General features: G+C 38.4%; 1 protein-coding gene and 1 pseudogene across 5 annotated transcripts in view; both read right to left on the bottom strand.

Annotated features, from left to right (window-relative positions):
• SLC44A1 (solute carrier family 44 member 1) overlaps window positions 1-27,949 on the bottom strand; it is a 178,877-nt gene that overhangs the window by 98,283 nt on the left and 52,645 nt on the right. For 4 of the 5 annotated variants that reach the window (XM_033122514.1, XM_033122513.1, XM_033122512.1 and 1 more), the window contains exon 3: window positions 18,254-18,396. The exons of the other annotated variant lie outside the window; for it this stretch is intronic. In XM_033122514.1, coding sequence (XP_032978405.1) covers window positions 18,254-18,396 — 143 coding nt within the window. The remainder of the gene's footprint in view (window positions 1-18,253; window positions 18,397-27,949) is intronic. 5 annotated transcript variants of the gene reach the window in all.
• LOC117032024 (annexin A2-like) lies at window positions 124-8,576 on the bottom strand (annotated as a pseudogene).

Here is a 27,949-nt window from a genome sequence, read left to right as displayed (position 1 = left end):
GAGTAGGGTATAAATGGATAAATATCGTGTTTCGACTTTAGACAATTTGAGTCTCGCGTATCTGTGGAGTGTCCGAGTGCACCTAGACAGTTGACTGCAGCATCCCAGCAGAGAAATCTGGGCAAGAGACAGAGACTTTGGAATTATCAGCATATAAATGATAACCTCACCCCTGGGAGGACATGAGGTCACCAAGGTGAGTGTGTAAATTGCGATTCTTATCCTATGTGAAAATTTGTGACCCTTCTGAAATTGTAAGCAAAATTTCATGTGCAAATTCACATATAGTTTTCCTTTTTTGTTTGCTTCTAAAGTAAAAATTCAGTTTATTCGTCTGTTTATGACATAGTACACAAGAGGCAAAGTGTTTCACATCATAGATTTCACTTCCAACTCCTTGGAATGTTCATTTCTTTGTTTATGGGAAAGCCAGGCAATGATTAGGCAACTGAAACAAGGATGGGGCAGCAGCCAACGCTAACGTCACCCTCATGGGAATGGGCACGGGGGGTGGGGCGGTTAGCTGCAAGCTGATTTTCTAGAACTGTTCGATGGAAGCACAGGGGCACTGTTCCTGGATGCTCACGCCATCGCGGGCTTCCGTCGTTGCCACCACACAGGTACAGCAGCGCTTTCCGGTAGTCACCCCTGGTGTCTTGCTGGGTGTAGTAGTCGAGGGACTTGGGGTACTTTCCCTTGAATTCAGACCTAATTTTCAACATGTCCACTTCATTGTGGGAAACCATGATTCTGATCGGGACCTTATCACGAGTCCCATTGCCCTTCATGGAATTGTACAGTTGGTTAGCAAAATACAGGGGCTTGTTGTGGATACATTGGACCAGGTTCAGGAAAGCATTTCCAGGCCTCCCTTGATTTCCTTCTTGATGCTCTCCAACATGTCATAAGGGCTGTAGCTCTTGTACCTTTCAAATACTTTCTGGAGGTGACACAGACTCCACTCAGTCATGATGCTGATCCATTTCGGAATATCAGTTCCTTTCCTCTTCACTTTAGCATCGTTGAGATCCCAGGCATCTTGGTCAATCAGTTCACAATCAATAACAGGCCATCTTCAGCTCTTTTACCCTTTGCAAGGGCAACCATCAGCTTGCGGAAGTCACCATATGTGTCGGAAATAATGACCTTCTCCAGATCAGCCTTGTACATTTCTTTGTAGACTCTTGTTAATTTCCTGCAGCTCCTGGTTGGCCCGTGAGCAGATGATCTCAATGAGAGAGTCCTCATCAGTCCCCACAGCCCCTTCATGGAGGCTTTCAGCTCCGAAGCATCATACTGAGCAGGTGTTTTCAATAGGCTCCAAATCACCGTCTCCTGGTAGCTGGGCAAGACTGACTTCAGTGCTAATGCAAGTTCCTTTTTGGTCCTTCTCTGGTAGGCAAAGGTAATATCCTGTCTCTGTTCTTGCTGCACTTGGTCAAAATGTTGACAATAGTGACCTCATCCATACCTTAGGTCTTGATGGCTGTTTCAAAGTTGAAAGCATCCCAGATGGCATTGAAGTTGGTGTAGGCTTTGACTGACCTATATGCACTTGGGGGTATAGAGTGATCACTCTCCAAGCTGAGTGTGCGCAGAATTCCGTGAACAGTAGACAGTTTGAAAGAAACTGGGCTGGGCGCCGAGAACTGTGAGTGTCCCCAGATGCCGAGCTCACATGCAGTTTTCTAAAGAGAGACTTCGTATTTCATAGCTTTGAACAGATTGTCAAAAGGCTCCAAGGAGAATAAAACCAAGAGTAAAGTGAGACAAGCAAAGAACCAAAACAGATACTAACATTGTAAAACAAAGGCATGGATATGGAATTGCACGGGGGCAAAAATGACTCTTAAAAGGAGACAGTGTCTATCTCCTTATACATGTACTATAAAGGGAGAAATAATTCCCAGAATGATAACCAAGTGTCAGACATTTGTAGATCTCATACTAAGACAAGAAAGCAAACTAAAACATCTTTTAAAAATATTTCACAACAGCTACAAGGAAGAAAATGTTTTCTATTTAATCTCAAATTCTACATATTCAGAGGGAGCATTCTCAAAGTCAACTTGTTCTAGCACTCATACTGAGACATAATATGCGCTAAGAGCCAAAGGCCAGAGATTTGTTGTGTTTTTTTTTTACTTTAAAGGCTTTACTGATATATAAACATATAATCTACATACCATAAAATTCACCTATAAATAGTACAATTCAATGTTTTCTATAATTCACTGTTTTTAAGTATATTTTACCGAGTTGTTTATTCATACCATAATCTAATTGCAGAACATGTAGTTACCCCAAAAAGAAACCTCAAACCCATTAGCAGTCACCACCTTCCACTCCCGAACCCCTAGCCCTAGGCAACCACTAGTCCACTTTCTGGATTTGCTTACTCTGGACAGTTCACATAAGTGGAATCATTTATACGCAGTCTTTTGATACCAGCTTCCTTTACATAGCATAATGTTTTCAAAGTTCACCTATATTGTAGCATCGATCGGTACTTGATTCCTTTTTATGGCTGGATAATATTCCATTGGCATGCCACATTTTGTTTATCCATTCATCAGTTAGTACACATTTGTGTTGTTTTCCTTTTTTGGCTATTATGAATAATGCTGCTATGAACATTTGTATGCACTCCTTGTAGGGACATGTTTTTTACTTCTCTTGGATAGATACCGAGGAGTAACTGCTGGGTCATATGGGTAACTCTTTGTTTAACGTTTTAAGGAACTGCCAGACTGTTTTCCAATTTTATGTTCCCAGCAGCAATGTATGAGGAACCTCATTTCTCCACATCCTGGCCAACACCTGTGACTATATGTCTTTTTTATTATAACTATACTAGTGGATATGAGGTGGTATCTCCTTGTGACTTGGATTTGCATGTCCTTGATGAGCAAATCTTTCCATGTGCTTATCGGCCATTCATCTCTTCTTTGGAGAAATGACTGTTTGAATCCTTTGTCCACCGTAGATTTCCTTTTAATCTTTGAGAAAGACAGAGTAAGGCAGAAACAGGCACTCAATAATGTCAATATATTATGGAAAAAAATTATAGTACAAGAGAAAATAAGCATAAAAGTAGAGAAAGAAGAGCACTTTGGAAGCATAGGAGTCAAAGGACTAGAAGTCAAAGAATGGGCCCAGTGGGCAAAGAACATGCAAGCTGGAAGGAGAGAAGGCTGTGGTCAGAATGGGGAATTCCTGAATAATTAGTTTGAAGTGATTTTGTAGGTGGAGCGATTAAGGGTGATGACACACTACAAGTTATGACTATGGAAGAGTGAATCCTGAAAGCCCCCACAGAGAAGAAATTCAAATGGTTCCCAGGGCCAGAGTGAAAATCAATGAGAAAGAATATGTGAAAGCACTTTATAAACTACACAAATACAAAGCTGGTTAAACTAGCGTGTTTTCCCCATCTGGTTAAAAAGGGAAGGAGCTCTGACAAGTAACTTTGAAACTTGTTTCAGAAGGTGATGATAATGAAGATGATTATAATAATGGCAGTTAACACGTATGTTTCCAGGCAATGTGCGCTAGAGTCTACGTCGTTTATATTATTCCCCCAAAACACCTTTGCTACTACGTACCACTATTATCTTAATTTCACAAATGAAGATTTTTAGGCCAAACATATTATTGGTGTTATTTCCTCCAGTGCAAACCGCCATTGGTTATCTGCCTACATCCCCAATTACATGAAAAATTTTATCCATCATAGAAAAACTACAAATACCATTCCCATTATCTTGCTTTTATCTTTATATCAGAGAATCAAACTTTTTGATCAAACATACCTACCTTGGTTACTACTTTATTTCTTTATTGCTTCAACAATGTATAAATGATCTCCTCTCCACAACAAAGGTAAGTGCTGTATAATATTTGTTTTAAAATATTTAACTCATGTGGAATTTATTTTGCATAGCACAATTAAAATAGATCTAAATGTATAATAGTTTTTTTCTTCATGGCATCATTCAAAGATGTCTTTTGTTAAACACTGACTGCTTTTAGTTTTTATTTTACTTGATTACTCATACATTAAACCACCATCAATTTATTTCTGATATTTCTATTTTGTTTCCATCACTGTCATTCATCTGCCTTCAGGTAGTCTTGTTAATAACATATATTGGAATAGCTTTTGGTCTTGAATGGCAAAACTCCTTTTGTTCCCCTCTAAACTACATAATCATTAATTAGATAATGACAACTATAGATACATAACCTGACTCAGACAATAAGTAACACCTCCCCTGGATATGTTTTGTTTGGCCAGTACACTGATTGTCAATATTTAAAAATCAGACGATGGATAAGTGTTATGGTCTGACTGTGTTCCCCACAAATTCCTATGTTGAATCCTGACTTCCAAAGGTGATGTTATTAGGGGCCTTTAGGGGGGTGATCAGGCCAGGCCAGTGGAGCCCTCATGAATGGGATTAGAGCCTCATAAAAGAGATTCCAGACAGATCCCTATCCCCTTCTACCATGTGAGGGCAAGACGGTGACCCAGAAAGAAGGCCCTCCTAAGAATGGGATCATGCCAGTACCTTGATCTTGGACTTCCAGTCTCCAGAACCAAGGGACATAAATTTCTGTTGTTGATGAGCCAGCCAGTCTGTGATATTTTGTTATAGTGGCCCGAATAAACAAAGACAATAGGTCCTGTGAGCTTCTACTCTCCTCTCCCTCCACCAATAGATTGCTTTCTGGCGTCTCCTGATAAATTAGTATCACTGGGCCCATCAACCCACATGCCAAAACTCAGCTAGAACCGAATAGTAACTGTCTCCTTTTATGGGACACACACATACAAAGTTCAAAGTGTCCAACATTCCTTGTTGTCTTATTTCCAGCCCACTTAAGTGATTTATGGTAACTGCTTAGAGGCCTCTGGATGTGCAACCTCTGGGGAAACCCACAGTTTCCCTTTCTATTTCAAAGACAGAACAGTTCAGTTAATTTGGTGCTCAACTTCAGTAACTACACTTAGCCTAGATTTCTGGTCTAATCTCTTCTCTACTTCCTGGCATGGCTCCTGATCTTTTATCCCCATTTAATCATCTTAATATATGCACCTAATTCTAATCCTCTCAAATTATTTTGTGAACAAGAATAATTTTTAAAAAGGTTTCCCCCCCTGAAGTTCTTGCCTGCGCCTTTACTATGTGATTTATACTATCAATCAAGTTCAATTCAACATCCTATTGGGATCTTGACTGGTATTGTATTAAATCTGTAAATTAACTTTGTTAGCATTGTCATGTTTATTATATTAAGACGACTCAGCCAGGAGTAGATTGTATATCTCTTATTATTTGTTTTCCTTTCTTTCTATTAAAATACTATAATTCTCTGTATTTGACCCTATTATCTTGTTAGATTTTATTTTTTAATAAAACATGTATTAGCTTTTCCATTATATTTTCTCTACTGATAAAATAAATCACTGAATTCAGTTAGGTGGGTGTTTTATAACCCAGGATTTAAGCATCTCATTTCAAGATATGTTTTTCTTTAATCTCTTAAACATTCAGGTTATAGTCCCTTGTCATTGGCAAATAGTATTATTTTTCTCTCTACTGACCTACACCCATTCCACTTATTTCTTTTACCTGATTTGTTGCAACTAGTTATTTAAAACAATGCTATAAAAAAGATATCATTATCCTGTTTAATTTTAGATACTGTTTTTGCCACAACTAGAAACTCCATCAATTTTCTTTCATGTCCTCAGACTTAAAATCTATTTTTGACAAAAGTGCCAAGGTAACTCAATAGGGAAGATAGTCTTTTCAATAAATGATGCTGAAATAACTGGATTTTTATATGGGGGAAAAATGGGATAAACCTTGACCTCTTCACATCGTATGTAAACATTAAATCAAAATAGATCATAGACATGAACATAAGAGCTAAATAAAAAAATTCTAGAAGGAAACAGAAAAAAATCTTTGTGACTTTGGGGTATATTGATGATTTCTTAGAACACAAAAAGCATAAACCATTAAAAAGACACATTTTTGTGTACATGTTTTTAAATGTATCTAATGGATAAATTAGACTTCATCAAAATAAAAACCTTTTGCTTGTTGAAAGATACCATTAAGAAAATGAACAGAGAAACCACAGATAAGAGGATTATTTGCAAAACATATACCTGACAAAGGTCTTGTATCCAGAATATATAAAGAACCCCTATGACTTTTTAAAACACTAATTTGTCTTTTTTTTAATGTTCGAAAGAAGATATATGGATGGTCAACCAGCAATTAAAATGATGCTCAATATAATTGGTCACTAGAAACATGCAAATTAAAAGCACAATGAGTTATCACTACACACACACTAGAATAGTTAAAATTTAAAAGACTGACAATACGAAATGTTAGTGAGGAGGAAGAGCAACTATAACCCTCCTACTTTCCTACTAGGAATGCAAAACGGTGCAACCACTTTGAAAAACAGCTTGGCAAGTTCTTATAAAGTTAAACATACCCTGACCATATGACTCAGCAATCCCAGTCCTACCCTGTTGCCCTGAAAATAAGACCGAACCTAATAATCAGCTCTAATGTATCTTTTGGAGCATACATTAATATAAGACCTGGTATTACATTATATTATATTTTATTTTAAGTCCGGGCCTTATATTATCGTAAAATAAGACTGGGTCTTATATTAATTTTTGCTCCAAAAGACGCATTAGAGCTGATTATCTGGCTAGGTCTTATTTTCGGGAAAACATGGTAGGTATCCACCCAAAAGTAATGAAATATACGTCCATACACTATCATGTACACAAATTTTCAAAGCAGTGTTATTCACAATAGAAAAAAAATAATTTTAAATATGGAAATAACCCAACTATCCAAAAACTGGAATAGATAAAACAAAATGTGGTATATATATATAATACATACCCACACAGTGGAATACTACGCAGTTAATAAAAAGGAACAAACCACCGATGTATTTAACAATATGGATAAATCTCAAAAACATTATTATGGGGCCGGCCCGGTGGCTCAGGCGGTTAGAGCTCCATGCTCCTAACTCCGAAGGCTGCTGGTTCGATTCCCACATCGGCCAGTGGGCTCTCAACCACAAGGTTGCCAGTTCAATTCCTCAAGTCCCGCAAGGGATGGTGGGCTCCACCCCTGCAACTAAGATTGAACACGGCACCTTGAGCTGAGCTGCCGCTGAGCTCCCAGATGGCTCAGGTGGTTGGAGTGTATCCTCTCAACCACAAGGTTGCCGGTTCGACTCCCACAAGGGATGGTGGGCTGCACCCCCTGCAACTAGCAACGGCAACTGGACCTGGAGCTGAGCTGCACCCGACACAACTAAGACTGAAAGGACAACAACTTGAAGCTGAACGGCACCCTCCACAACTAAGATTGAAAGGACAACAACTTGACTTGGAAAACAGGCCTGGAAGTACACACTGTTCCCCAATAAAGTCCTGTTCCCCTTCCCCCCCCAAAAAAACACAAAAAAACCCCACATTATTATGCTATGTTTAAAAAGCCAGACACAAAACACTATACACTATATGATTCCATGTATATGAAATTCTAGGAAAACTGTACTGAAATTCTAGCAAAACTGTACTGACAGAAAGCAGATCAGGGGTTGCCTGGGGACAAGGATGGGAGTAAGGATTAATGACAGTGGGGAATGAAGTAATTTTCTGGGGGCAACAGAAGTGTGCGTTGTGGTAGATGGTACATGACTGTATACAGTTCCCCAAACTCTAACTGTACATTTAAAATGGGTAAATTGTTATATGTAAATTATACTTTAATAAAACTATAAAAATAAAATATTTTAAGTTTCTTCTTGAAAACATACTTTACAAAATCCAACTTAATCTAAAGGATTCCAGTGGATAGTAAAGAACTTAAGGGACCCAGAAAGCGGTCTGGGCTCTGCCCTGAGCTTCTGGGAGTTAATCTCTAAGCCTTTAAGGAGCATCTTATTTGCCTGGGGCCTTGGGTCATGGCTGATAGTGTAACAGTGTGATTTAGGGTGGGAGCAGGTCACACCGATAGCATTTAGGGGACAGGCTGGCCACCCTTAGTAGAAAGACCAGCAATGTCATGTAGACTGGGAGTTTGGGATCATGAGCTATCAGCTTGACGAGGGGCTGGGACTGAAATCAGCAACGTGGGCAAGGAATCATGGTGGCGTAATGGAGCCCCAGTAAAATTCTGAACACTGAGGTGTGGGTGAGCTTACAGGTTGGCAGTTCTCCATGTGCACTGTCACACAATAATGCCAGGAAGGTAACATGCCCTGACTTCCTGGGGAGAGAACAGGGGAAGCTATGCCCTATGCATTTCTCTCATTGACTGATTTTAATCTGTAGCCTTTCCCTGTAATAAACCATACTGTGAATATAATTGATTTCAGTCAGTTCTGTGAGGCTTTCAGGCAAATTATCAAACCTCAGGGTGCTCTTGTGGACCCCTGAACTTGAAACCGGTGTCAGAAGTAAAGGTGGTCTTGTGGACCCCTGAACTTGTAATTGGTGTCAGAGTGAGACTGGTCATTGTGTGGACTATACCCTCTAACTTCTCAGTTGCCCTCAACTCTCACACCTAAAGAAACAAACAGGTGGCAAACTAATAATAATAAAATTCATAGTTGAAGTACTTAACAATTGCCTAAAGTATATTACAAAGATCATATCCATGAGCTTATGTACAATGACTAAAGCTTTTTGGAATCTTTACAGCTGCCTGGTTAACCTAGAACCAACCCAAGTAGTGAGACTCTGGATTGGGCATGTGTAGCCAGCTGCTTAACTTAAATATGTCAAGTATACACACCTAGGCAGGTAACAGAAAAAACAATCCTCCTATCCTTACCTTGGTGCATGCATATTATCTAATTCTATTATGTAGCTTTTTACTTCCCTATTTAGAATCTGCAAAACATTTTGACTTTCAACTCCTGCATTTTTCAAAGTATGCAGTTGGATTTCTTCTTCCAAATTGCCAGCAGTATCATCCATGAGAAGTATTATCTTAGAGACAGAATTACACTAGCAATACAGATATTACCTTCATAGAGAGTTGAAAAAAATTCAGGCTAAAGAGTGGTGTGGTCACAAAACGACAAAAAGTATTTTCCAAGTATGCCCCCATAAATTCACCTTTGAAAATTTAACTATCATTTTTATAACTTCAAACATTTGCCATGAGAGAAAAATGAAAGTTCAGGAAAACTTGCATACATAATACAGGAAATTTCCATTAGAATATCATAAATGTTACTGTTTCCAAATGCTTGGAAATTTGTGGAAAAATGAGTCCACAAATTCAAGTTCAAGAGAAGTATCTATCCAGGCTGCTCTTTTTCATGTTGAGCCAAACTAGTAGAGGTGGTAGGATAATGTTAGAAATCAAAGAGTATTTGACAGGAGGCAGAGAGTGTTTTCCCTCAAAGCAAAACTAAAATTGTCCAAGACTTCGAGTATCTACATTTGTTCAAACTTATCCCTGAGTGTGGGAACGAGCAAGTGATCTACTGGGTTGCTCTGAAGAATACCCCTGACACTCTGTAAAACTCAAACATTAGCACAGTGGATAAATACTACCTTTTCTTTTCTAAGCCTCTACAGTTCCACAACAAAGAGCTGGGAGCTCCCTCCTGTGTGTGCCAGTTTTCACCTGGCTTTAGCCTGCCCTTCAGAACTCCAACTTGTAGACTCAGCCAATGAGAACCAATCCTGGCATTCTAATCCAAATCCCATCCTCGCTAGAGATGGGTCTTGGAGCCATCGCTCAGCCAAAGAACCCACATGACATCCATTCACCACCTTCCCCCACATCACATCTATGTATACCGTCCTTCCAGAGACCTGCTTTATTTGATTTTTCCCCTGCTAGAATGCAAGCCCGGCTCTGAATCCGCAACCCACCTAACTGGGGCTCTAAAACCCTGCTTAAAATGACTCTGTCCCTGAGTCCCCAGTCATTGAAGAGATTCTTTAACCCACATGCACAGTCTATAACCAAGATGCTACCCTGAAAGGGGAGGTCAGAGGGATGGAAACACGAGAAGGATCCGACGCGCTGTTTTTGAAGGAAAGGGACCATGAGCCACAAAATATAGGCTACAGAATACATAGGCTACCTCTAGAAGCTGAGAACGACTCCTGGCTAATGGCCATCAAGGAAATGGGACCTGAGTCCTATAGCCACATGGGAAGCAATTCTGCCGACAACCTTAACGAGCTTGGGAAAAGGTTCATTTCCCAGAGCCTCTGGTGAGGAATGCAGCAGCTTTGCCAACACTTGATTTCAGCCCTGTGAAATCTGAAGGAGGAAACCAGCTGAGCTATGCTGTGCCCAGACTTCTGATTTAGAGAACTTTGTTGTTTTAAGCCACTTAGTTTGTGGCAATTTGTTACTGCAGTAGCAGAAACTAATACAATGGTGGTCCCAATGCTACCATCAAATTGCCTATTTTCCTCTCCCCACCTGCCTGCTGGAGTTAACCAGCATTCAATATACAACATTTTTATAGGATGACCCACATTCCGTTGTCATAATTTTATCTGTGTATTTTGTCTTCCTCACTAATGCAAGCTCTTCTAGGACAGAGACTATGAGTGCCTTTTACTCTTTTTAAGTTTTTCATAACCCAAGTCATATACATTGATTGTAGAAAATTTAGAAAAAAAAGAGATGTGTATAAAAGAAAATTAAAAACCATCCACAATTCAACACTTAACCACACTGTTAATATTTTCATGTCATTTTATACTTTTCTATGTGCATGTATATAAATAAATCATTATAACTTATAAGTATATATTAATATATTTAATTCATAGTATATGTAAATATATAAATCATAATATATATATTATACTACATACTGCTTTATAACTTATTTTTTTCTTAATAATGTCATGTGGCTATTCCATGTCCATGGACATCATTCATTTTTACTGCTCCATAGAACAGCAGGCTGGGCTAGGTCCTTCTGTTAGAACGTCCCTCATGCCCTTGTACCTCTCCTGACAGCTGTGAGTGGATGATGATTTTATTAAATTCAGTTTTCTCCACAGATTATAAATTCCATGAGATAAAACAATGCGCCTATTTTGCTCAAGTGTATCATCTCCAGAGTTGAGTCCAAAGAGGGTGTCCAAGAAATATAATGAATGAATGAATCAATGAATTTAACCAAACCTCTTTTTTCAGCCATTTAGGTTGTTTCCTATTTTATTATTTCTAATAGAGGTCTCTAGCACACAGGAGATTTTCAAGAAGTGTTTGCTGAGGACAAAAACCAATAAGCAGAATTTTCAAGAATGGTGAAGGATAGTCATTCAGTAAAGAGTAATTTGATTTAAGTTATGGGGAGGAAGAGAAATAAGTCCTAGTCACATAAACATGAAGAACAGTACTATGTACTTAATAATGAAAAGGATCCTCAAAGCAAACTCTTTAGCAAATTATATCTGTACTTTTCTAGTTCTTTTTCTTTTCAAACAGGGACAAATATGCAGTCAACAAGATGTGATAACTTTAAAAGGTCTTCAAAAGAAGTGTGTTTTACACGTTAACGAAAGAGAAATGTTCTTCCTAAAACAGATGGTGATAGAGTGTGGTATGGGCCCAGAAAGCTTGGCAATCTTCTCGTAAGTAATTTAAAAAGTGAACACGTTCTCCACATTGGTGTAATATCAGAACTAACCCTCTCAATAAGCCTTTTTAAAAGTTAGTAAGTACTTAGCAATCACTGGGTAGACTGAACCAGACCTACAGACTAAACGTACAGAGCTCTGAGCTTCAGGGAAGGTAATCAGTGCCACTGAAGTCCTACTTTGTATCCATGTAGAGATTATAGGGATTTTTCCTTAAAATAAGACTATTGTCTATTAAACAATCAATTATCTTACTAAAAATTAACGTTATCAGTTTAAGCCACATGTTTTCTAGTAAATACTTAAAATATACAAATGGTAAAAATATCCAAATGTGAAACGAGAATTATACCTTTCATCATTAAAATTCATATTCTTTATCTGACAGAGAAAGAAGCAAAGACTGCCTTCAAATTATTTTAAAGCCTTCATAGATTATATAAGTGCTTTGGTTCAAAATTTCTTTAGTTATAACTTTATTAATTTATATAACCTGCCCCTTCTTCTCTGCACGTGCTACCAAAAGCTTCTTTCATCTTGAAATGTTGGGAAGGAGAGGCCCCAACAGTGAAAAAGGTGGGATACTAGATCACAGAGTAGCTTACCAGAGACAGTGCAGTACACAGCGTTTCCCCGAAAATAAGACCTAGCCGGACAATCAGCTCTAATGTGTCTTTTGGAGCAAAAATTAATATAAGACCCGGTATTATATTATTACATTATATTATATTATATCATATACCCAGCCTATATTATTGTAAATTAAGATGTGGTCTTATTAATTTTTGCTCCAAAAGACGCATTAGAACTGACTGTCCGGCTAGGTCTCATTTTTGGAGAAACACGGTAATGCAAAGATCACTAGACTGAGCGTGGAAAGTAGAGAGCTAGTCCTGATACATGCGTATACTGTCTTCATCATGTCGCCCATGTGTCCTAGACCTCAGTTTCTTCACCGGTAAAATGAAAGGACTCAATGATCTCAAAGGCCCTTGAAGCACAAACATTCTAAGCTGTGGATTTCTGGGGAATGAGAAAGTTAAAAAAGCAAAACTTACACTCTAATTTTTACCAGATCCTCTGCTAAAGGGTATGAAGGAAACTGAAAAAAGTCTCAAATAAAATATCCCCTCTAGATAATAGTCATGCATGCCAACAACCTCCTCAGAACTCTACTTCCTGTACATCTTGTTAACACTGATTATCGGAAATCTGAAAGGCATTTTAGGACCACAGAGATTTTATCAGTAACTGGGACTTTAACTGGGTTCCTTAGAGAGAAGACAAAAAAAGATAAAGAGGAAAGTTACATTTGCACAAAAAACATATCTTGAGAACCTTTATGGAAAAATCAATATTCACAGATGAGATACAAAGGGGAAAATTTTTTAGAGTATCAAAGAAAGTGGACACTAAGCTCTGTGTTAGGATTGTTTGTAGAATGGAGAACAGAGTTCTAATAATTATATAATGCCTTTATCAAAAAAAAAAACTAAAAGCAGTTCTCTGCTTACCCCTCACCAGGCTTTACAATAACCTGTGTATCCCAATGGCCACTGCCCCCTTGCCATAGCCCTTCCCATCCCAGGCACCCAGGACAAGGGTATGTCCATAGTACAAACACAATACCTTCTCTCCTCCAATCATCTCCCCGAGGGCCAGCAGAGCTAGAAACTTGCCCCCGCATAGTCCCATTATACAGGCATCTTAGAACTAAAAGCACCCCTGCTTTATCCAAATTGATGAGAAGGTTGGGGACTTCCTCTCTGAGAACAATGAGTTCTCATCATTGTCATCCTCCTCCTCATCTGTCTAAAAATTGACACAGACACTCCAAGGCTGGCTTTATGGTTTGGAAAATTGTAGGCAATCTAGAATGTGGCAGAAGAGATATGTTTTTGGAACTGTCAATCCGAGTTCAAAATATATTATTACCACCCCACTTCCTAGCACCAAAAAAATTGGCTGTAAGCCATACCCGTGTCATATGAACCATTACCGCCATCCACCATAGCTCAGCTACAAAACTGAGCTATGAAAAGTCATTTTCTTCTCCGGGCCTTGACTGAAACTCACAAAAATTTGATGGGATGCATTAAGGAGGCCACAGGCTAGGTAATCTTCCAAAGCCCTTTCATCTCTGGCACTTTAAGGTTCTAAGTAAGATAAATGAGCTTTTCTAAACTGTCCCAGTCTCAGAGCCTTAGTCACAGCATTGTTCCCACGTAGAAAATATTCATACATCTTAAACAACCAACTTAAAGATCAACTTTGGGAACATAATCGATTTGAAGTTGGGGCCTTCCTATTTCTCATACAATTCTGTCTGCCATTTTCCTATACAACCTTATTGCTATAGTAAATATGTGATCAGGTCAAAAATATTATTTGGAGAAAAAGAACACATTATAATTAGAATTAGAAGAAAATAAAATATTGCCTTTTCTTTACCACTAATAGAATCATTATAGTCATCTTGGCATTTTATTTTCTGGTTATAAGAGGTTAAAAGCATTTCCCTTCCTGTTTCTTCCCTGACTTTCCTCCTTCCTACTTTATCATAATTAATAAGCCCTTACGAAGTAACTCAAACCTGGAAGCACAAAACATGGTGCTCCAGGGACACAGAGCTGGACAGCATGGCAGACAGATTCTAAAATGGCCCAATCATCCCTATCTCCTCAAATTCACACCCTTGTTTAACACCCTTTGTTTGCCACCCTTGAGTTTTGGTAGGATCTGAGACTTGCTCCTGAGCAGTAGTCTATGGCAAAGGTGACAGGATATCACGTTCATAAATACATTATAGAAGACTGGAACTTCCATCTTGCTAGCAGACTCTCTACGGATGCTCTCCGCGGCTGGCTTTGAAGTCAGCTGCCATGTGGAGAGGTCCACATAGCATGCACTGAGCGAGTTCTCCAGCTGACAGTAAAGAGCTAAGGCTCTCAGTCCAGCAATCCTCAAGGACTGGATGCTGCCAATAACCACATGAACTTGGAAGGGGAACTTCCAGAGTAGAGCCCAGCCCTGACTAACACCTTGACTGCAGCCTGTGAGAGACTCTGAAGCAGGAGACCCAACTAAGCATATCCAGATTCCTTCCTGGCCCACAGAAACTGAGAGATAGTAAATGTGTCGGTGTATTGTTTTAAGCCACTCAGTTTATGGTAACATTGTTATCTAGCAACTGATAATGAATACAGGCAGATGAGAAACGGAATATAATTAGAGAACAACTAGAGGCAATAGAAAAACCAGTGTGAGATAGGAAAGTTCAGGTAATAAAGGAAAGATCACTATGGGATTAAGAGGTTAGTTAGGAGACCCACCTTAAGTCTTTTAAGAGTTCAGATTGGCAGAGAGGTAGAGGGAATGGCATGGAGGTAGACTCAACTGAGTATCATGGACAATATGAATACAACAGTGAGAGAATACTGAATAGGTACAGTGATGCTAAATCACAAAAAGCCTTGGAATGGCAGGGGCTAAGTGGGCTCACCCTCAACACTAAAGGAAACAACACTAAAAGAAAGGCAGGGACATGACAATAAAAAGTGTTTCAAAGAACATAATCCTATCACAGTAAAACAGATGGAAAAGATCAAGAATAGATATGCTAGCACAATAGTCTTCATAAGAGGCTAACTGAACATGGGGGAGAAAAGGTTCACATTCATGAATAATCAAAGAAACACAAATTAAAACTATAAAACACCAGTTTTTTGGTCGATAAATTAGTAAAAAAATAAAAACCAGTAATACTTGCAAAGATAAAGCAATCTCAGACACTGTTGGTGGGAATGTAAATGGAACCACCTTTACGGAAAGCCATTCAGCAATATGCATTATTAATCTTAAAATACATTAGATCCTCAGGCTCAGTAATTCACCTCTTAGAACATATCATAAGGAAATAAATTTATTTATCATTCAACAAACATTTAATTGAGTGCCTACTATGTTCTAGGTACTGAGGATATAGCAGTGAACAAAACAGATGTCACCTCTGCTCTTGTAGAACTTAGAAGAGCCAAATATTTAACAAATAATCAAAAAATAAATGTATAATTACACAAATTATAGGACACAATGAGAGAATATTTTTAAATACCTGATTTAAATTGTGAGATCAAAAAAGACCTTCCTTGGAAGTAACATTTATACTGAAAACTGAAGGATGAATAGCATTTAGCCATGTGAAGAATGAGAAAAAAATTTTTTCCCAACAGAGGAAATAATACTCATGAAGGCAAGAAAGCATTAATTGTATTCAGGATTTTACAGGATTCATTCATTAATTTATTCAACAACTATGTATGAAGGGCTTAGTAAGTACCAGGGAATAGGGGCTGAGGATGAGGGACGGCAGAAGGTGATCAAAGTCAAACTGAGGAAACAGCAGACAAAACAGGTATAAAAAAATTCCATAGCTACGGAAGGCCCTAGTATTGATAATAAAGCCCAAGATATATGAGGAAATGAGTGGAAAAGGAGGAAGCCAATGTACTTGGCAGAAAGAAAGAAGAGGATGTAGTACAAGTAACAAACACAAAGATTTTCTGCCTCCTTTCAAATCCAAATAGACTTACCTGAGAAAGGAATGTTAAAAAATGTACCATTCCTTTTTTTAATTACCATTTATAGATAGAAATACTTAGGTAGATGAGCACTAAAATGCTCGTATGCAAAGAAGAAGCAAGTAGAGATAAAAAATAAATTTTAAACATGAGTTAGGGCATCACTGTACTTAGGAAACTTGCCCCTACAGCTATCCACCCATGGCTCCAACTATGCTAAGCAATCAGGGAAAAGTTAACTCCTTTTTTGGAATAATAAGTAGGCTCCCTTTGCAAGAGATCAAAATGTACACTACATAATCCACTGATTTGAAATTAAAAATTGACCAAATGAACCTCCATGAGGTTAAGTGTGAAGAGTGACATTTACAGAAACCTTATGATGAGAATATGTTTGCAGTCATCAGCGAGTTATAAAGGGAGCCATAAAAATGATTACAGCCTCATTTGAGAAGTAGACCTGAGTGAGTGGAGCCCTTTTCCTCCTATCCCCTCAAGTATCTAAATGGTAATATTTTATGTTTCACACATGTCAACAGCATTAAAGAGTTAAACAATATTTGACAGCATGAACACTGCCTACAAAGGAAAAAAAAGATATGGGGAAGTCTGCACTATTTTCACAACTTCTCTTTGAGTATAACGTTATTTAAAAATAATGAGTAAAAAAAGGAAAAAAAATATATGGGTAGTCTTGCTACAAGAAATAACACAAGGCTAAAAATTTGTGTTAAGGAAATCAAAATGGAGAAACGAAACAATCCTCCAAATTATTCTCTAAGAGTCCAGTGTTCACTTCTCCTGTCAAGGGATGCAGGTGCACACAAGAGAAAAGCTCATGGTCCGCACTGGATATTCCACTGCCTGCCAGACTGATGGGAAAGTCATTTCAGTCTCTCTCATCTGCTCCACTCACCTCACAGTGTGGCCTCATATGCTTGTTGACAATGGTGTGATATACAGATATACATTGTTTTCACTTAAATGTTTATTTATTTGAACTTCATTACTCCTTCATTAAATGGAGGACTATCTCTGCGATATGATTAACTATTTGGATTTCTTCACGTTTGTGAAATTATCAAATTAATGTTATACTATCCAGTAGGAACCCAGATTTAACCAAGAGATTTATCTAACAATAGAGTTACTACATCCTGAGGAATGCTTAATAATAGAAATATAGCCTAAAAATTTTTTTAATCTGCTATGCGTTTTCCTATAAAGTTCATTAATTGAACTGGTTAACCTGTTACCTTAAAATTACTTTGGTTAATTCTGAAGACCTACCTTTACTTATTAAACCTGGCTAATAAAGTTTGATGAGGGCATAAATATACAGTGTAAACAAATATACAAACATGAAATATGTCTGATGAAATACATCTTCCCCAGAGATGTTAAAAATGAAATAATAGCTCTTCTGAAGGAAAAAAAGGCAATTAAGTCAGGAATTTCACGAAATCCAAAAGATGAACCTTAAGAATTCAAAACAAAGTTTAAACTCTGACAAAGGAAATACACCTTCTATAGTTGGATTGATGTGTATTTATAAATGATGCATTACAAAGTGTTTCATTATATCTTTAATGTTTCAAAATCCATTATCATCCCTCTGTCTCCGATCAAGTATAGTCTTGGGAAGAAAAATACCATGTTATTTTCTGGGTTAAAACTTAGTGTACAACCTAAAAGCTAATGAAAAAACAATAGTAACCCTCTCACATCAAGCCTTTACCCATTACCATCTCAAAGTAGCCCATTTTTAACAGGGTGGCTAATTTTGTTTTCCTAGAAAAAAGTATATATATACCAGGAATGATTCAAGTGGATAAAGGGGAAAAAAAAAAAAAAACAAACACCAACAGGAGTCATGTAAAAATAACATTCAGTAAGATATTATCTTTGTAACAGTAAGAAACGCAGGATTTTCTCCCCCCACTTCAAACTTTCCATAGTGTCCATCATTCAGCAACAGTCTACTCACTTCCGATGGGTGTGGTCCATGCCACTGTTTGGTATTGCTTCCAACTTTGCATTTTTCTGCCCACAGATATTTCCATAGCTGTCGTATCCTGACACTAGTCTCGCTGCTGCACCTGTTGCTACTGAAAAGCCACAAATAAATCCCTAGGGAAAAAAAAAACAGAAAAAACATACAAATAAACCATTTCAATAGCAACAGTCACTACTTGATACGATAATGACCTTCTTTTGTCTGTTGAAGGGAACAAAGAGCTATCTTTCCTTGCTGCAAACACTATTCCACTGTTTTCCTTGGGTTTCACATAAGCAGCACAAATATGTCCACAGGAAACACTATTTACTGCCATAACAAAACACATCTCTAAGCTTTTACATCATAAGAGCCTCTTTGCATTTGATAGCAATAAAAGCAGCTTCTCTGTATTGAACATCTGCTCTAAGCCAGGCTCTGTATTGGGTGCTTACCATACATTACCGCTAATCCTCATGATGAAGAAACTGAGGCCCAGGGAAGTTAAAATATGTTTTCCAAGGCTATAGAAGCTAATCAAGATCAGTGTATAGAATCCAGCCCAGCTTTCTTCATTTTTTAGTTTTATTTGATTGTAAAGGAGTCCTATTAAATGAATCACAACGATGGACAAGAGAAAAAAAATTCAAACAATAGGTATGGGGGTTTTAAATTATTATCACTTGAGTGCACACAACACTTCCGTTTGCTTCCTGCAGTAAAGCTGTATCCAAGCCAAAGAATTACACCATGAAGCACCACCATGCTCTTAATGCTGAAGACTCAAGGAGAGCGAGGCACGGGTTGCATGTGCTGCGAAGGTCATGTCATTTCATGGGAATATGCTTCCTCGCAGCGCCAAAGGCAAGTGGTAGATGCTTCAAACGCGTACCATGCTTGTTGAGTCAAGTACAACCAAAACACAGCAACAAAAGCCTATACTCAACTGCAGGCTGTGAGGCAGGAGGACGGGAAGCCACATGAATCACTACGGATAAGCTGACTAAGATGGCAGAAAAGACGGGGGTTAAGAAATATTCTTGCCACTTGGGCACTAATAGGTTGAGTTTGTGTTCTCTTTATTAAAATGGCTAATGCAGGCAGAAGTTATCACCGTTTCACTCATCATATCCAAGTATTATTATGAGTAGTACTTACCTAAGCAGCCCTGTTACATCTCAGGCCTACAGTGGTGAATACTGTACTCATACGCAATTCCTCAGAGAAAAGTATGTCCCCCTTAAATATACTTTCCTAAAAAGGCAAACAAACTCTTTTCTTTTTTCAAAACAACGTCTCTATTTTTATCGTGCAGGTAAGGAAAGTGAGGGTAGAAGAGTAGAGAGTACAGCTCTAACTATAGAAGAAACTTCTTGAAATTACACTTTGTAAGAAAGTAGATTTTGAGTGGAGACTATCCCTGATTTGCTACTCTCTTGCTCTCTGATCCTTGCCAAGTTACTTTAGCTCTCTGTGCCTCAATTTACTCACCTGTGAAATGGAAATAACTGTAGCTCATAAGGTTGCCGTAAGGATTAAACGAAATAATCCAGTAAAGTGGTAAGAATCCTGTTTGGCACATAGTAAGAGCTCAATAAGTATTAGCTATTATTGTTGGTAAAAATGAGAACAGGAAAGACCGTGGGCTTTGGGGTCAGATAAACTTGCATTGCTCGATGGAACACTGATGACTCCATTTTCTACTTGTGTGATCTTGGACAAACTTGCTTACTTCCCTGTGCCTCAGTTTACCCATAAGAAATGGGGTTGAAACCACTTACCACAAAGGCTGCTGCGAGAAGTCACATGAGATAATAAATGTAAAGTGTCAGTCTCAATAAGTTTTAGTACCCTTCTGCCTCAAAGCAGCAGCTAATGGCTAGATCTAGGATTAAGCATACGGTGGTCAGGACTCACTCATTCCCTCTCACCCTCTCACCCCTCCCCTTCTCTCCTGACTTCTCTAGGGATACTGCAGGGCAGTTAGTCCCATCTCAGAACTTCAAGCCAATACTAACACGTGAGAAAAAAATATTTAATCCCCTACATACATACACATGTGCAAATCAGCATGCCGTTTTGCAAGCATATCCTTGAACCTCAAAAGAGGAATTCCTACAACTGAGCAAAAACTGGACGTGGAGGTCAACATTAGGAGGTTTAATGGCTAACAGTTCCAATACAGTTCTTTAACAAAAAGCATAGAGTAACAGAAAGGGAATCCAGAAAGACCTGGATTCAACCCTCACTTTACCACTTACTACCTGTGTGACTGATCCATTACTTACTTAGACTGTTTTCTCCTCATCCCTAACAAGAGTACTGAGGTTTTGTTTTCCATGGTTTCAGTTACCTGTAGTCACCTGTGGTCTGAAAATATTAAATGGAGAATTCCAGAAAGAAACAATTCGTAAGTTTTAAATTGCATGCCGTTCTGAATGGCATGATGAAATTGCACTCCACACTCCATCCTTCCTGGGATGTGAATCATCCCTTTGTCCAGCGTATCCATTCCATATATGCTACCTGCCGTTATTCACTTAGTCGCCTACTTGGTTATCAGACCGACAGTGCTTGTGCTCCAGTCATCCTTATTTTGCTTAATAATGGCCCCAAAGCGCAAGAGTAGTGATGCTGGCAGTTTGAGTACGCCAAAGAGAAGCCCTAAAGTACTTCCTTTAAGTGCAAAGTTATGTGTATATAGGAAAAAGCATAGTACATTTGGGTTTGGTACTCTCCACAATTTCGGGTATCCATTGGGGGTCTTGGAAGGTATCCCCTGTGAATAATGGGGACTAGTGTAATATCATCTACTTCACAGCCTAATGATGAGGACTAAATGAGATAATGCGTTATCTAGCCCCCAGCTGGTCCAGTACATGGCAAGTAATCAATATACCGGGGGTGCCAAAAAAATGTATACACATGACTTGTAGTCATCTTTTGTTAATGGTATATATTGAGTACTACAATTTTAATACAGTGTTTTCCTTTCTTAAAATGTGTATACATTTTTTTGGCATCCTCTGTCTAATAGTTATTCGTGGTAAATTTGAATGACAAAGACTAAAGAGGTTGACATCCATAATTGGGGACCAACCAAAAACCCCTGCAATTCTCTATTTTAGAACAAAAATTTCTTGGGGGATAAAAGTGAGAGATATTGTCAGTAATTCTGTTACTACACAGAAACACTGAGACCACAATTATAATCTTCTTTCACTATTAGTCTAAAATAGCAAAGCCCTTATATAATTAAAAAGGTTATGTTCTTCTTTCACTTTTTATAGGAATTTGCTTCTTATGCTTGATTAGTACTTTGTGTCACCGATTCCTTTCAATGGTTTCTGATTTCCCTATTTTTAACACTACTGTTGGATATGTGGGATTTTTGTGTTTGTTTTTAAGCATAAGTTACTTCCCATCCCTCTGGGATGTAAGCAAACGATAAATGATAAACATCACAGATAAGACAGGACATATTTTCATACAGGCCATGTAAACTTCTTAGTAGCTTCCAAAAGCATTAGAGTAGAGAGGGTGAAAAGCTGCAGGGGAGAAAAGAAGGAGAATAATAAGATAATAAGATAGGAAGAAACCATGACTGTTATCCCAGGGACTTCCCATATGGTAAAAGCACTGACAATGAAGAACTAGGCCAAATATAATTAAAAATACAATTTCCTTAAAAAAAAAAAAATTCTGAAATCCAAATGCAAGAAGCAATATACCTAGTTTCAGATGAGAAAACATGTGGTCCACGAAATTAAAATAGGATGAAAGAAACTGTACAGAATCCACTCAGTAATTTAATGGCTCCATAGAGGGTAGGGGTGGGATGGGGCGAGGCATTCAACAGAAGGAAATCACATTAATGAAGCAAATGAGAAGGGGGATGAGGAGAGCTTTTACAAGCCTAGAGCAGGGAGCAATCACTAGAGAGAAAGTAAGCCCGTTAGTAATGAAGAGAACCATGGCTAAAATCTTAAAATGACTGAGCGACTGAAGTGCCTTCAAAACTGCTATTTTAAGAGAGGAGGAGCAGACAAATTGAATCACAAGTAGGAGGTGACTCAAATCAGATGAAGGCACACAGGGATGGTGGAGCACAGGCAAGATCTGGCGATTAGTCGGTGCCTATTGCCTAAGTGAGAGAAAGACAATTTGTTAATTAATGAACTGTGCTCATTTTGCCTTCACGTCACAAAGTGTAGTTTGACTTCATTAAGAGCTTTTGTCAGTTTCACTCACTATTGGTCAAATAGGAGGACAGATTTTATTTCACAAGCATGTTTGAATTTCACACCTGGAGGCTTACTGAGCAAGGTAGAGAGCCTTACTTTTAGTTTTGAGAGAAAAAAAAGTCAACAAAAACACGAGTGGGAGGAGTATGGAATATGAATATGGCAAAATGTTTTGAAATAAAAAGATGGGGAAAAAGTCTTAAGCCCCTCGCCCAGGAATTAATGAAATTATATCCAGATTCTACTTTTTCCTCAAATCCTACTTCCTTTAGCTCTATACATCTCTCATCTCAATCAATGCTTAGTGTGTCAATCTTCTAATAACCAATTTGTCAAACCTTAAAGTAACATTTGGCCTGTTCCTCCTCTTTGGAGAACCCTGAGACAAGCGAGACTGTTAGTCCCAGCTGACAGGGTAGGATTAGAATGCCAGATGCAGAACTATTATTTATGCAAACGAACTGAAAAAATTAAAAAATTCTGCCAATCTGCTAGATTTTTGGATTTCTTTAAAGTTTAACATTTAACAGGATGCATTACTCAAGAAAGAGGAGAAAGGAAGACAGTAATGATTGGAAGTCTAGGGAATATCCACTCAATAAGCATTTACTGATAATATGCAAATGCAAAATGCCATGCAAGGTACAAAAGGGTTGTAATACATAAAGTTTACCCTAGAAGAACTGAAATATCTCAAAAGAGAAGAAAATAATGCGGCGTGAGGGAGTAAAATCAGTGAGGCTCAGTATCCTGAGCAGCTTAAGAAATGGAAAAACCAAAACAAAAATAACAGACACGGAATACAGGGAATTGAACCCTGCTCTGTCCCAAATACTCCTTATGACCCTGGGCAAGTCACTTTAAATTCTCTGCTCCTCGGTTTCCTTACCTGTAACAAGGATGAAACTAGATTAATCTCAAAAGCTCTTTTGGCTTCCAAAATGTTATGATTCTAAGGGAAAGTAGATACAAGGTAAATTTTTCAGGGTATACTTGAAGAGGGAATATAAACCCATTTGGTCCACTACAGTGACAAAGGGGGAAAAACCCAAAAAACAAGAGTAGACTAAAAGCAAAATGGATTTAACTAAACTGTATTTTGAAAAACAGTTAAAATGGTACATTTTATGTTACGTATACTTGACCACAATTAAAAATAAAAACAGGATTTAACAGAAAGTAGGGAGTCATTTGGGTCAGGTAACCTTAAGGTAATCTTTGGCATGCTGTTCTTCCTACTTTATGATCCTCGCAAAGCACAGATCCTCACAGAGGTGACAAAATACTGCAGTGAGTCGCTGAGTCTCTCACTTTGTGCTGCTATCAACAATAGTTAATGAGGTAGAAACACTATGCTCTGGGAACTAGGCTAATGTTATAAAATAAAAAAGGTCCTTGAAAGCAGTCTGAAGGGACAAACTCTACAATGATGTCTCCTAAATCTAGCTCTAGTCCCTAGCATTCTCCACATTTCCAACTCTGCATTTCCAATTGCTTATCCTTACCCATACATTCCACATGTCAAAAAGTCATCTCCTCATTTCACACTTTGCCAAATCATTTCCCTTTCCTGAGTAGACCCTATGTCCATTTGTAGCATCATTATCTACTAGACTGCACATATAAGATACAGAGTGAGAGGAAGCTTCAGTCTCCTCTCTCCATGCGTTGGGTCATCACCCCAGCTTCCTAACACTGCACTAGAGAAAGTGGTGATGCTCTGGGATTTGCTCAGAGTCTGAAATATTGACTAGACCACATTTTACTGGCCGGTGAGGTTACCGTGTCCTACAGGTCCATGTTCTGAACTTTTTCTTTTATTCCCAGTTCCAGGAAAAAAAAAAAAAAAGGACTGTTTCTTCAGTCTCAGAGATATAGAGAAAAAACTGAGGGTTGCTAGATGGGAGGGGGGGTAGGGATGAGGGAGAAGGTGAGGGGATTAGAAAGCACAATCGGTAACCACAAGATTGCTATGGGGATACGAAATACAGTTTGGGGAATATAATCAATAATGTTGTAAAGATTTTATAGGGTATCAGATGGACATTTGTCTTATTAGGGAGACCACTTCATGGATGGTATAGGTACCTGACCACTGCAGTGTACACCTGAAGCTGAAGCTGAATAATAATGAACGTCAACTATAATTTTATATAGATAGATAGATAGATAAAGAGAGAGTCATAGGATGTGGAGTACAGCATAAGGAATAGAGTCAATGGAATTGTAACAACTATATACAATGTCTGAAGGGTAGTAGATTGAGGGAAGGGGGTTATCACTTTGTGAGGGGTATAAATGTCTAACTAGTACATTGTTTTGTACACTTGAAACTAATTAAAAAGAAAAAAGGGGGGGACTGTTTCTTGAAGACTCACCTTCTTCCTCTTCTCTCCTGGGTTCAATATTGCCACTGTATAATCTAGACAAGTTATTAAACATATCTCTATGTCTCAGTTTCCTTATCTGTAAAATGGGAATGCTGATAATGTTTACTTCCTTGAGCAGTTGTGAAAATTAAATGAGTCTCTGTATCAAATGCAGAGAATAGTACCTAGTACATAGGAGTAGTAAGCAGCAATAATTATCAGGGGTAAGTTGCAGGGAGTCTCTAGCTTCTATTTTCCACGGTAAACACTCCTGTTAGGGTCATCCAGCCTCCTCTCTTTCTTGCCTTTTTGTGGCAAGCTGATCTGAGCTGATTTGATCCAGGTGGACCACCTTTCTCTTTCCACCTCCCTTCCCCTCCCCTCCTCATATATTCCTCTCCCTGAGACAGAATGAAGTCAGACCTTACAACACGGGAAGAAACTTGAGCCCACATGGCCCAAGCTTTATTCCACAAGTCATTTTTACAATGGAGTACTCTATTGGGCATCAGCAGGTAACTGTTCAGCTACTAATAAAATGATACCATTTACCCATCCCATTTTTATTCCCTTATGTGTACAGAGGCATGGTTTGGATCCTATGAGGAGATAACGTAGGATGTGAGCTGATAAACCCTTCCCTGAACCACTAACACAAGAACCGCTTAGTCATCCTTAATCTGTCTCCTACTTGCCAGCAATATGGATGATACCAAATCCTACTTTTAAAGTCTTTCTCCTCCTCCCCTTATTTCAGGTTTTTCATCTCTTATCTGGACTTATCTGGATGATTGCATCAGCCTCCAAAGTGGTCTGCCCGAATCTCCTCCTCATTTACAGCAGCTTTAACAGCCATCTTGAACTCAGACCACCAGGGCTATCCTGCTAAACCCAGTCTTATCATTTCTTCTCAAAACTCCAGTGGTTTCTCAGTATCCACAAAAGGGGGTCTCAACCCTGCATGAGCCTTAGAATCACAGAGATTGAATCAGAATCACTGAGCTGGGGCCTAGAAATGAATCTTTTTTTTAAAGAGCCCAGTTGATTCTAATATGCAGCTAGGGTTGCAAACCACATTTTTATTACTTTAATGGAAAATAGAAATTTAGAAGTACAATGTTACATGTACTTTTTTACAGCAGAGTAAGCATATGTCCAGTAATTTCAAAGTATTCATGTAAGTTCATGTGGAAGATGACAGCTCTCAAGAAGGCTGATAGCAATTTACTTTGAAAAATACCCTAAGTTCTAGACAATTCAAGCATGGAAAAACCTTGAAAGTAAGGGAAGAAATAAAAGAAAAGTTTAAATATTTATGAAGAGATAAATATGTATAAATAAAAATATTTAGTGGTGAAGATGAATGATGACAAGGTCTTAAAATATTTCAGAGCTGGAGCATAGTTATCAAGGAATGAGCAAAGAACTACAAGTAAAGATAGTGAATAAAGATATGGTTTAGGACGCAAGATGCCTGAGAAAGAAGACTATAAAAGAAGCAGCCACTGGGCCACAAGAGGCAGCAAGTTCCAGTTCCTAGTCTATCTTTGCCACTTACCGTATCTTCTTAGATAAGCTAATATTTAACCTTGCTATACCTTGTCTATAAAGTGGGGATAAAACCTGTCTCACAGGGTAATGGGGAGAATTCAATGAGATAAATACATACATGAAAGCCTCAAGCATAAGCTGATGTTCAACAAATATATGTTGAATGTTTCTCTTTAAAGTACTAACAGAATGAAATACAAAGGGTGGGGGGAAACTTTAGAAAACCATATAAAATAAATACCCAGAAGGCAAACTTTGAACTACTGTTGTGCCAGTAGGGTGGGCAACAGAACTGTGAGAGCTCTCCAGTTTCCACGTCGCAAAAGTTCATGTTAGCTCAGCTCCATGAAGGCATTCCAAAACAAATAAAGTTATGCCTGCATTTCAAAGTACACACAGTGGGTCTTAATTATCTGTGCACTAAAATCAACATTATATTAATTACCATTGCATTAAAACATTTCAGAAAACACATAGCTCCTTACTCTCGAGTCACTCCCAAGTCGGCCTATTAACATTAATGATTGCACTTTCCTGAGCTATTTTATTTTAGCACAGAATATCATAAATGCCTCGGGTGGCAGGGACATGTTTTTAAAAATATAATTTTTAAAGGTCAGCTGGTATTCCTCCCAGGATTAAATTCAGGGGGTGGGGAGAGGTTGCGGACGAATTCTGTTAGCAAAGACTCTTTTCCACACTTTCCCTGTATATTAGTGTACGCTGCATTTCAGTTGCCACTCCAATAAACTAAGTGGATTTCTAAGTGGGTGATCTTAGAAGTCCTAAGTTAGGAAATATACCCATTTGACTTTTCTAATATCACAGGTTTGCTGAAACTGAGCTGTCTATTATCTTTAAAATTAATACTCCTTATTTTATTGGATGTGTTATATCTCATTAAAATGTACTGCTTTCTTTTCCTTGGTTCAGGGGCAGAAGTGATACCTACAATTATACCTATTAGCCACGATTAGGGTTGCTCTGTGATTCTCAAATGGCATTTGCAAGTGGGCAGTTGCCTAGAGACATAGAATAAGATTTTCCTAAAGAACCTCTATAAAAGGCATGGGAAAAGGGGGATTAAAAATACTGACACATAAGTGAAAAAAATGGCTGCTGAGGTAGCATAATTGTGTTTTGAGTTGTAAAGACTATGAAAGAGAGAGCAATACTGTCTGCACAGGCCCCTTGAGGAAGAAGAAACAAAGTGGCAGAAAGAGCACTGGCCTAGAAATTAGGAGACAGGGGCTCTGTTTCCAGCTCTGCCATTAATTAGGAGTGTGGCCTTGGGAATTGATCTCTGGGTCTGAGGTTTTTAATCTGTAAAATGAGGGTGACGGACCAGATGAGGAGTTCCAAGTCTTTTCTAGCTCTAAACATCAGCTAGTTTGAAAACCACTGTTTTCATTTTTCCCAGCCCTGCACACACGCAGTCATTCTGAAGTCCCTGAAACCGGTGTCAGAAACTCCTGCAGGGCAGAATGGGTACCCAGTTTGGATGAGGACAGCCCCAACACCTT

Source organism: Rhinolophus ferrumequinum, chromosome 12, assembly GCF_004115265.2.
Source record: "Rhinolophus ferrumequinum isolate MPI-CBG mRhiFer1 chromosome 12, mRhiFer1_v1.p, whole genome shotgun sequence".
Lineage (NCBI taxonomy): Eukaryota > Metazoa > Chordata > Mammalia > Chiroptera > Rhinolophidae > Rhinolophus > Rhinolophus ferrumequinum.
This window is presented reverse-complemented; position numbering and strand designations above follow the sequence as displayed.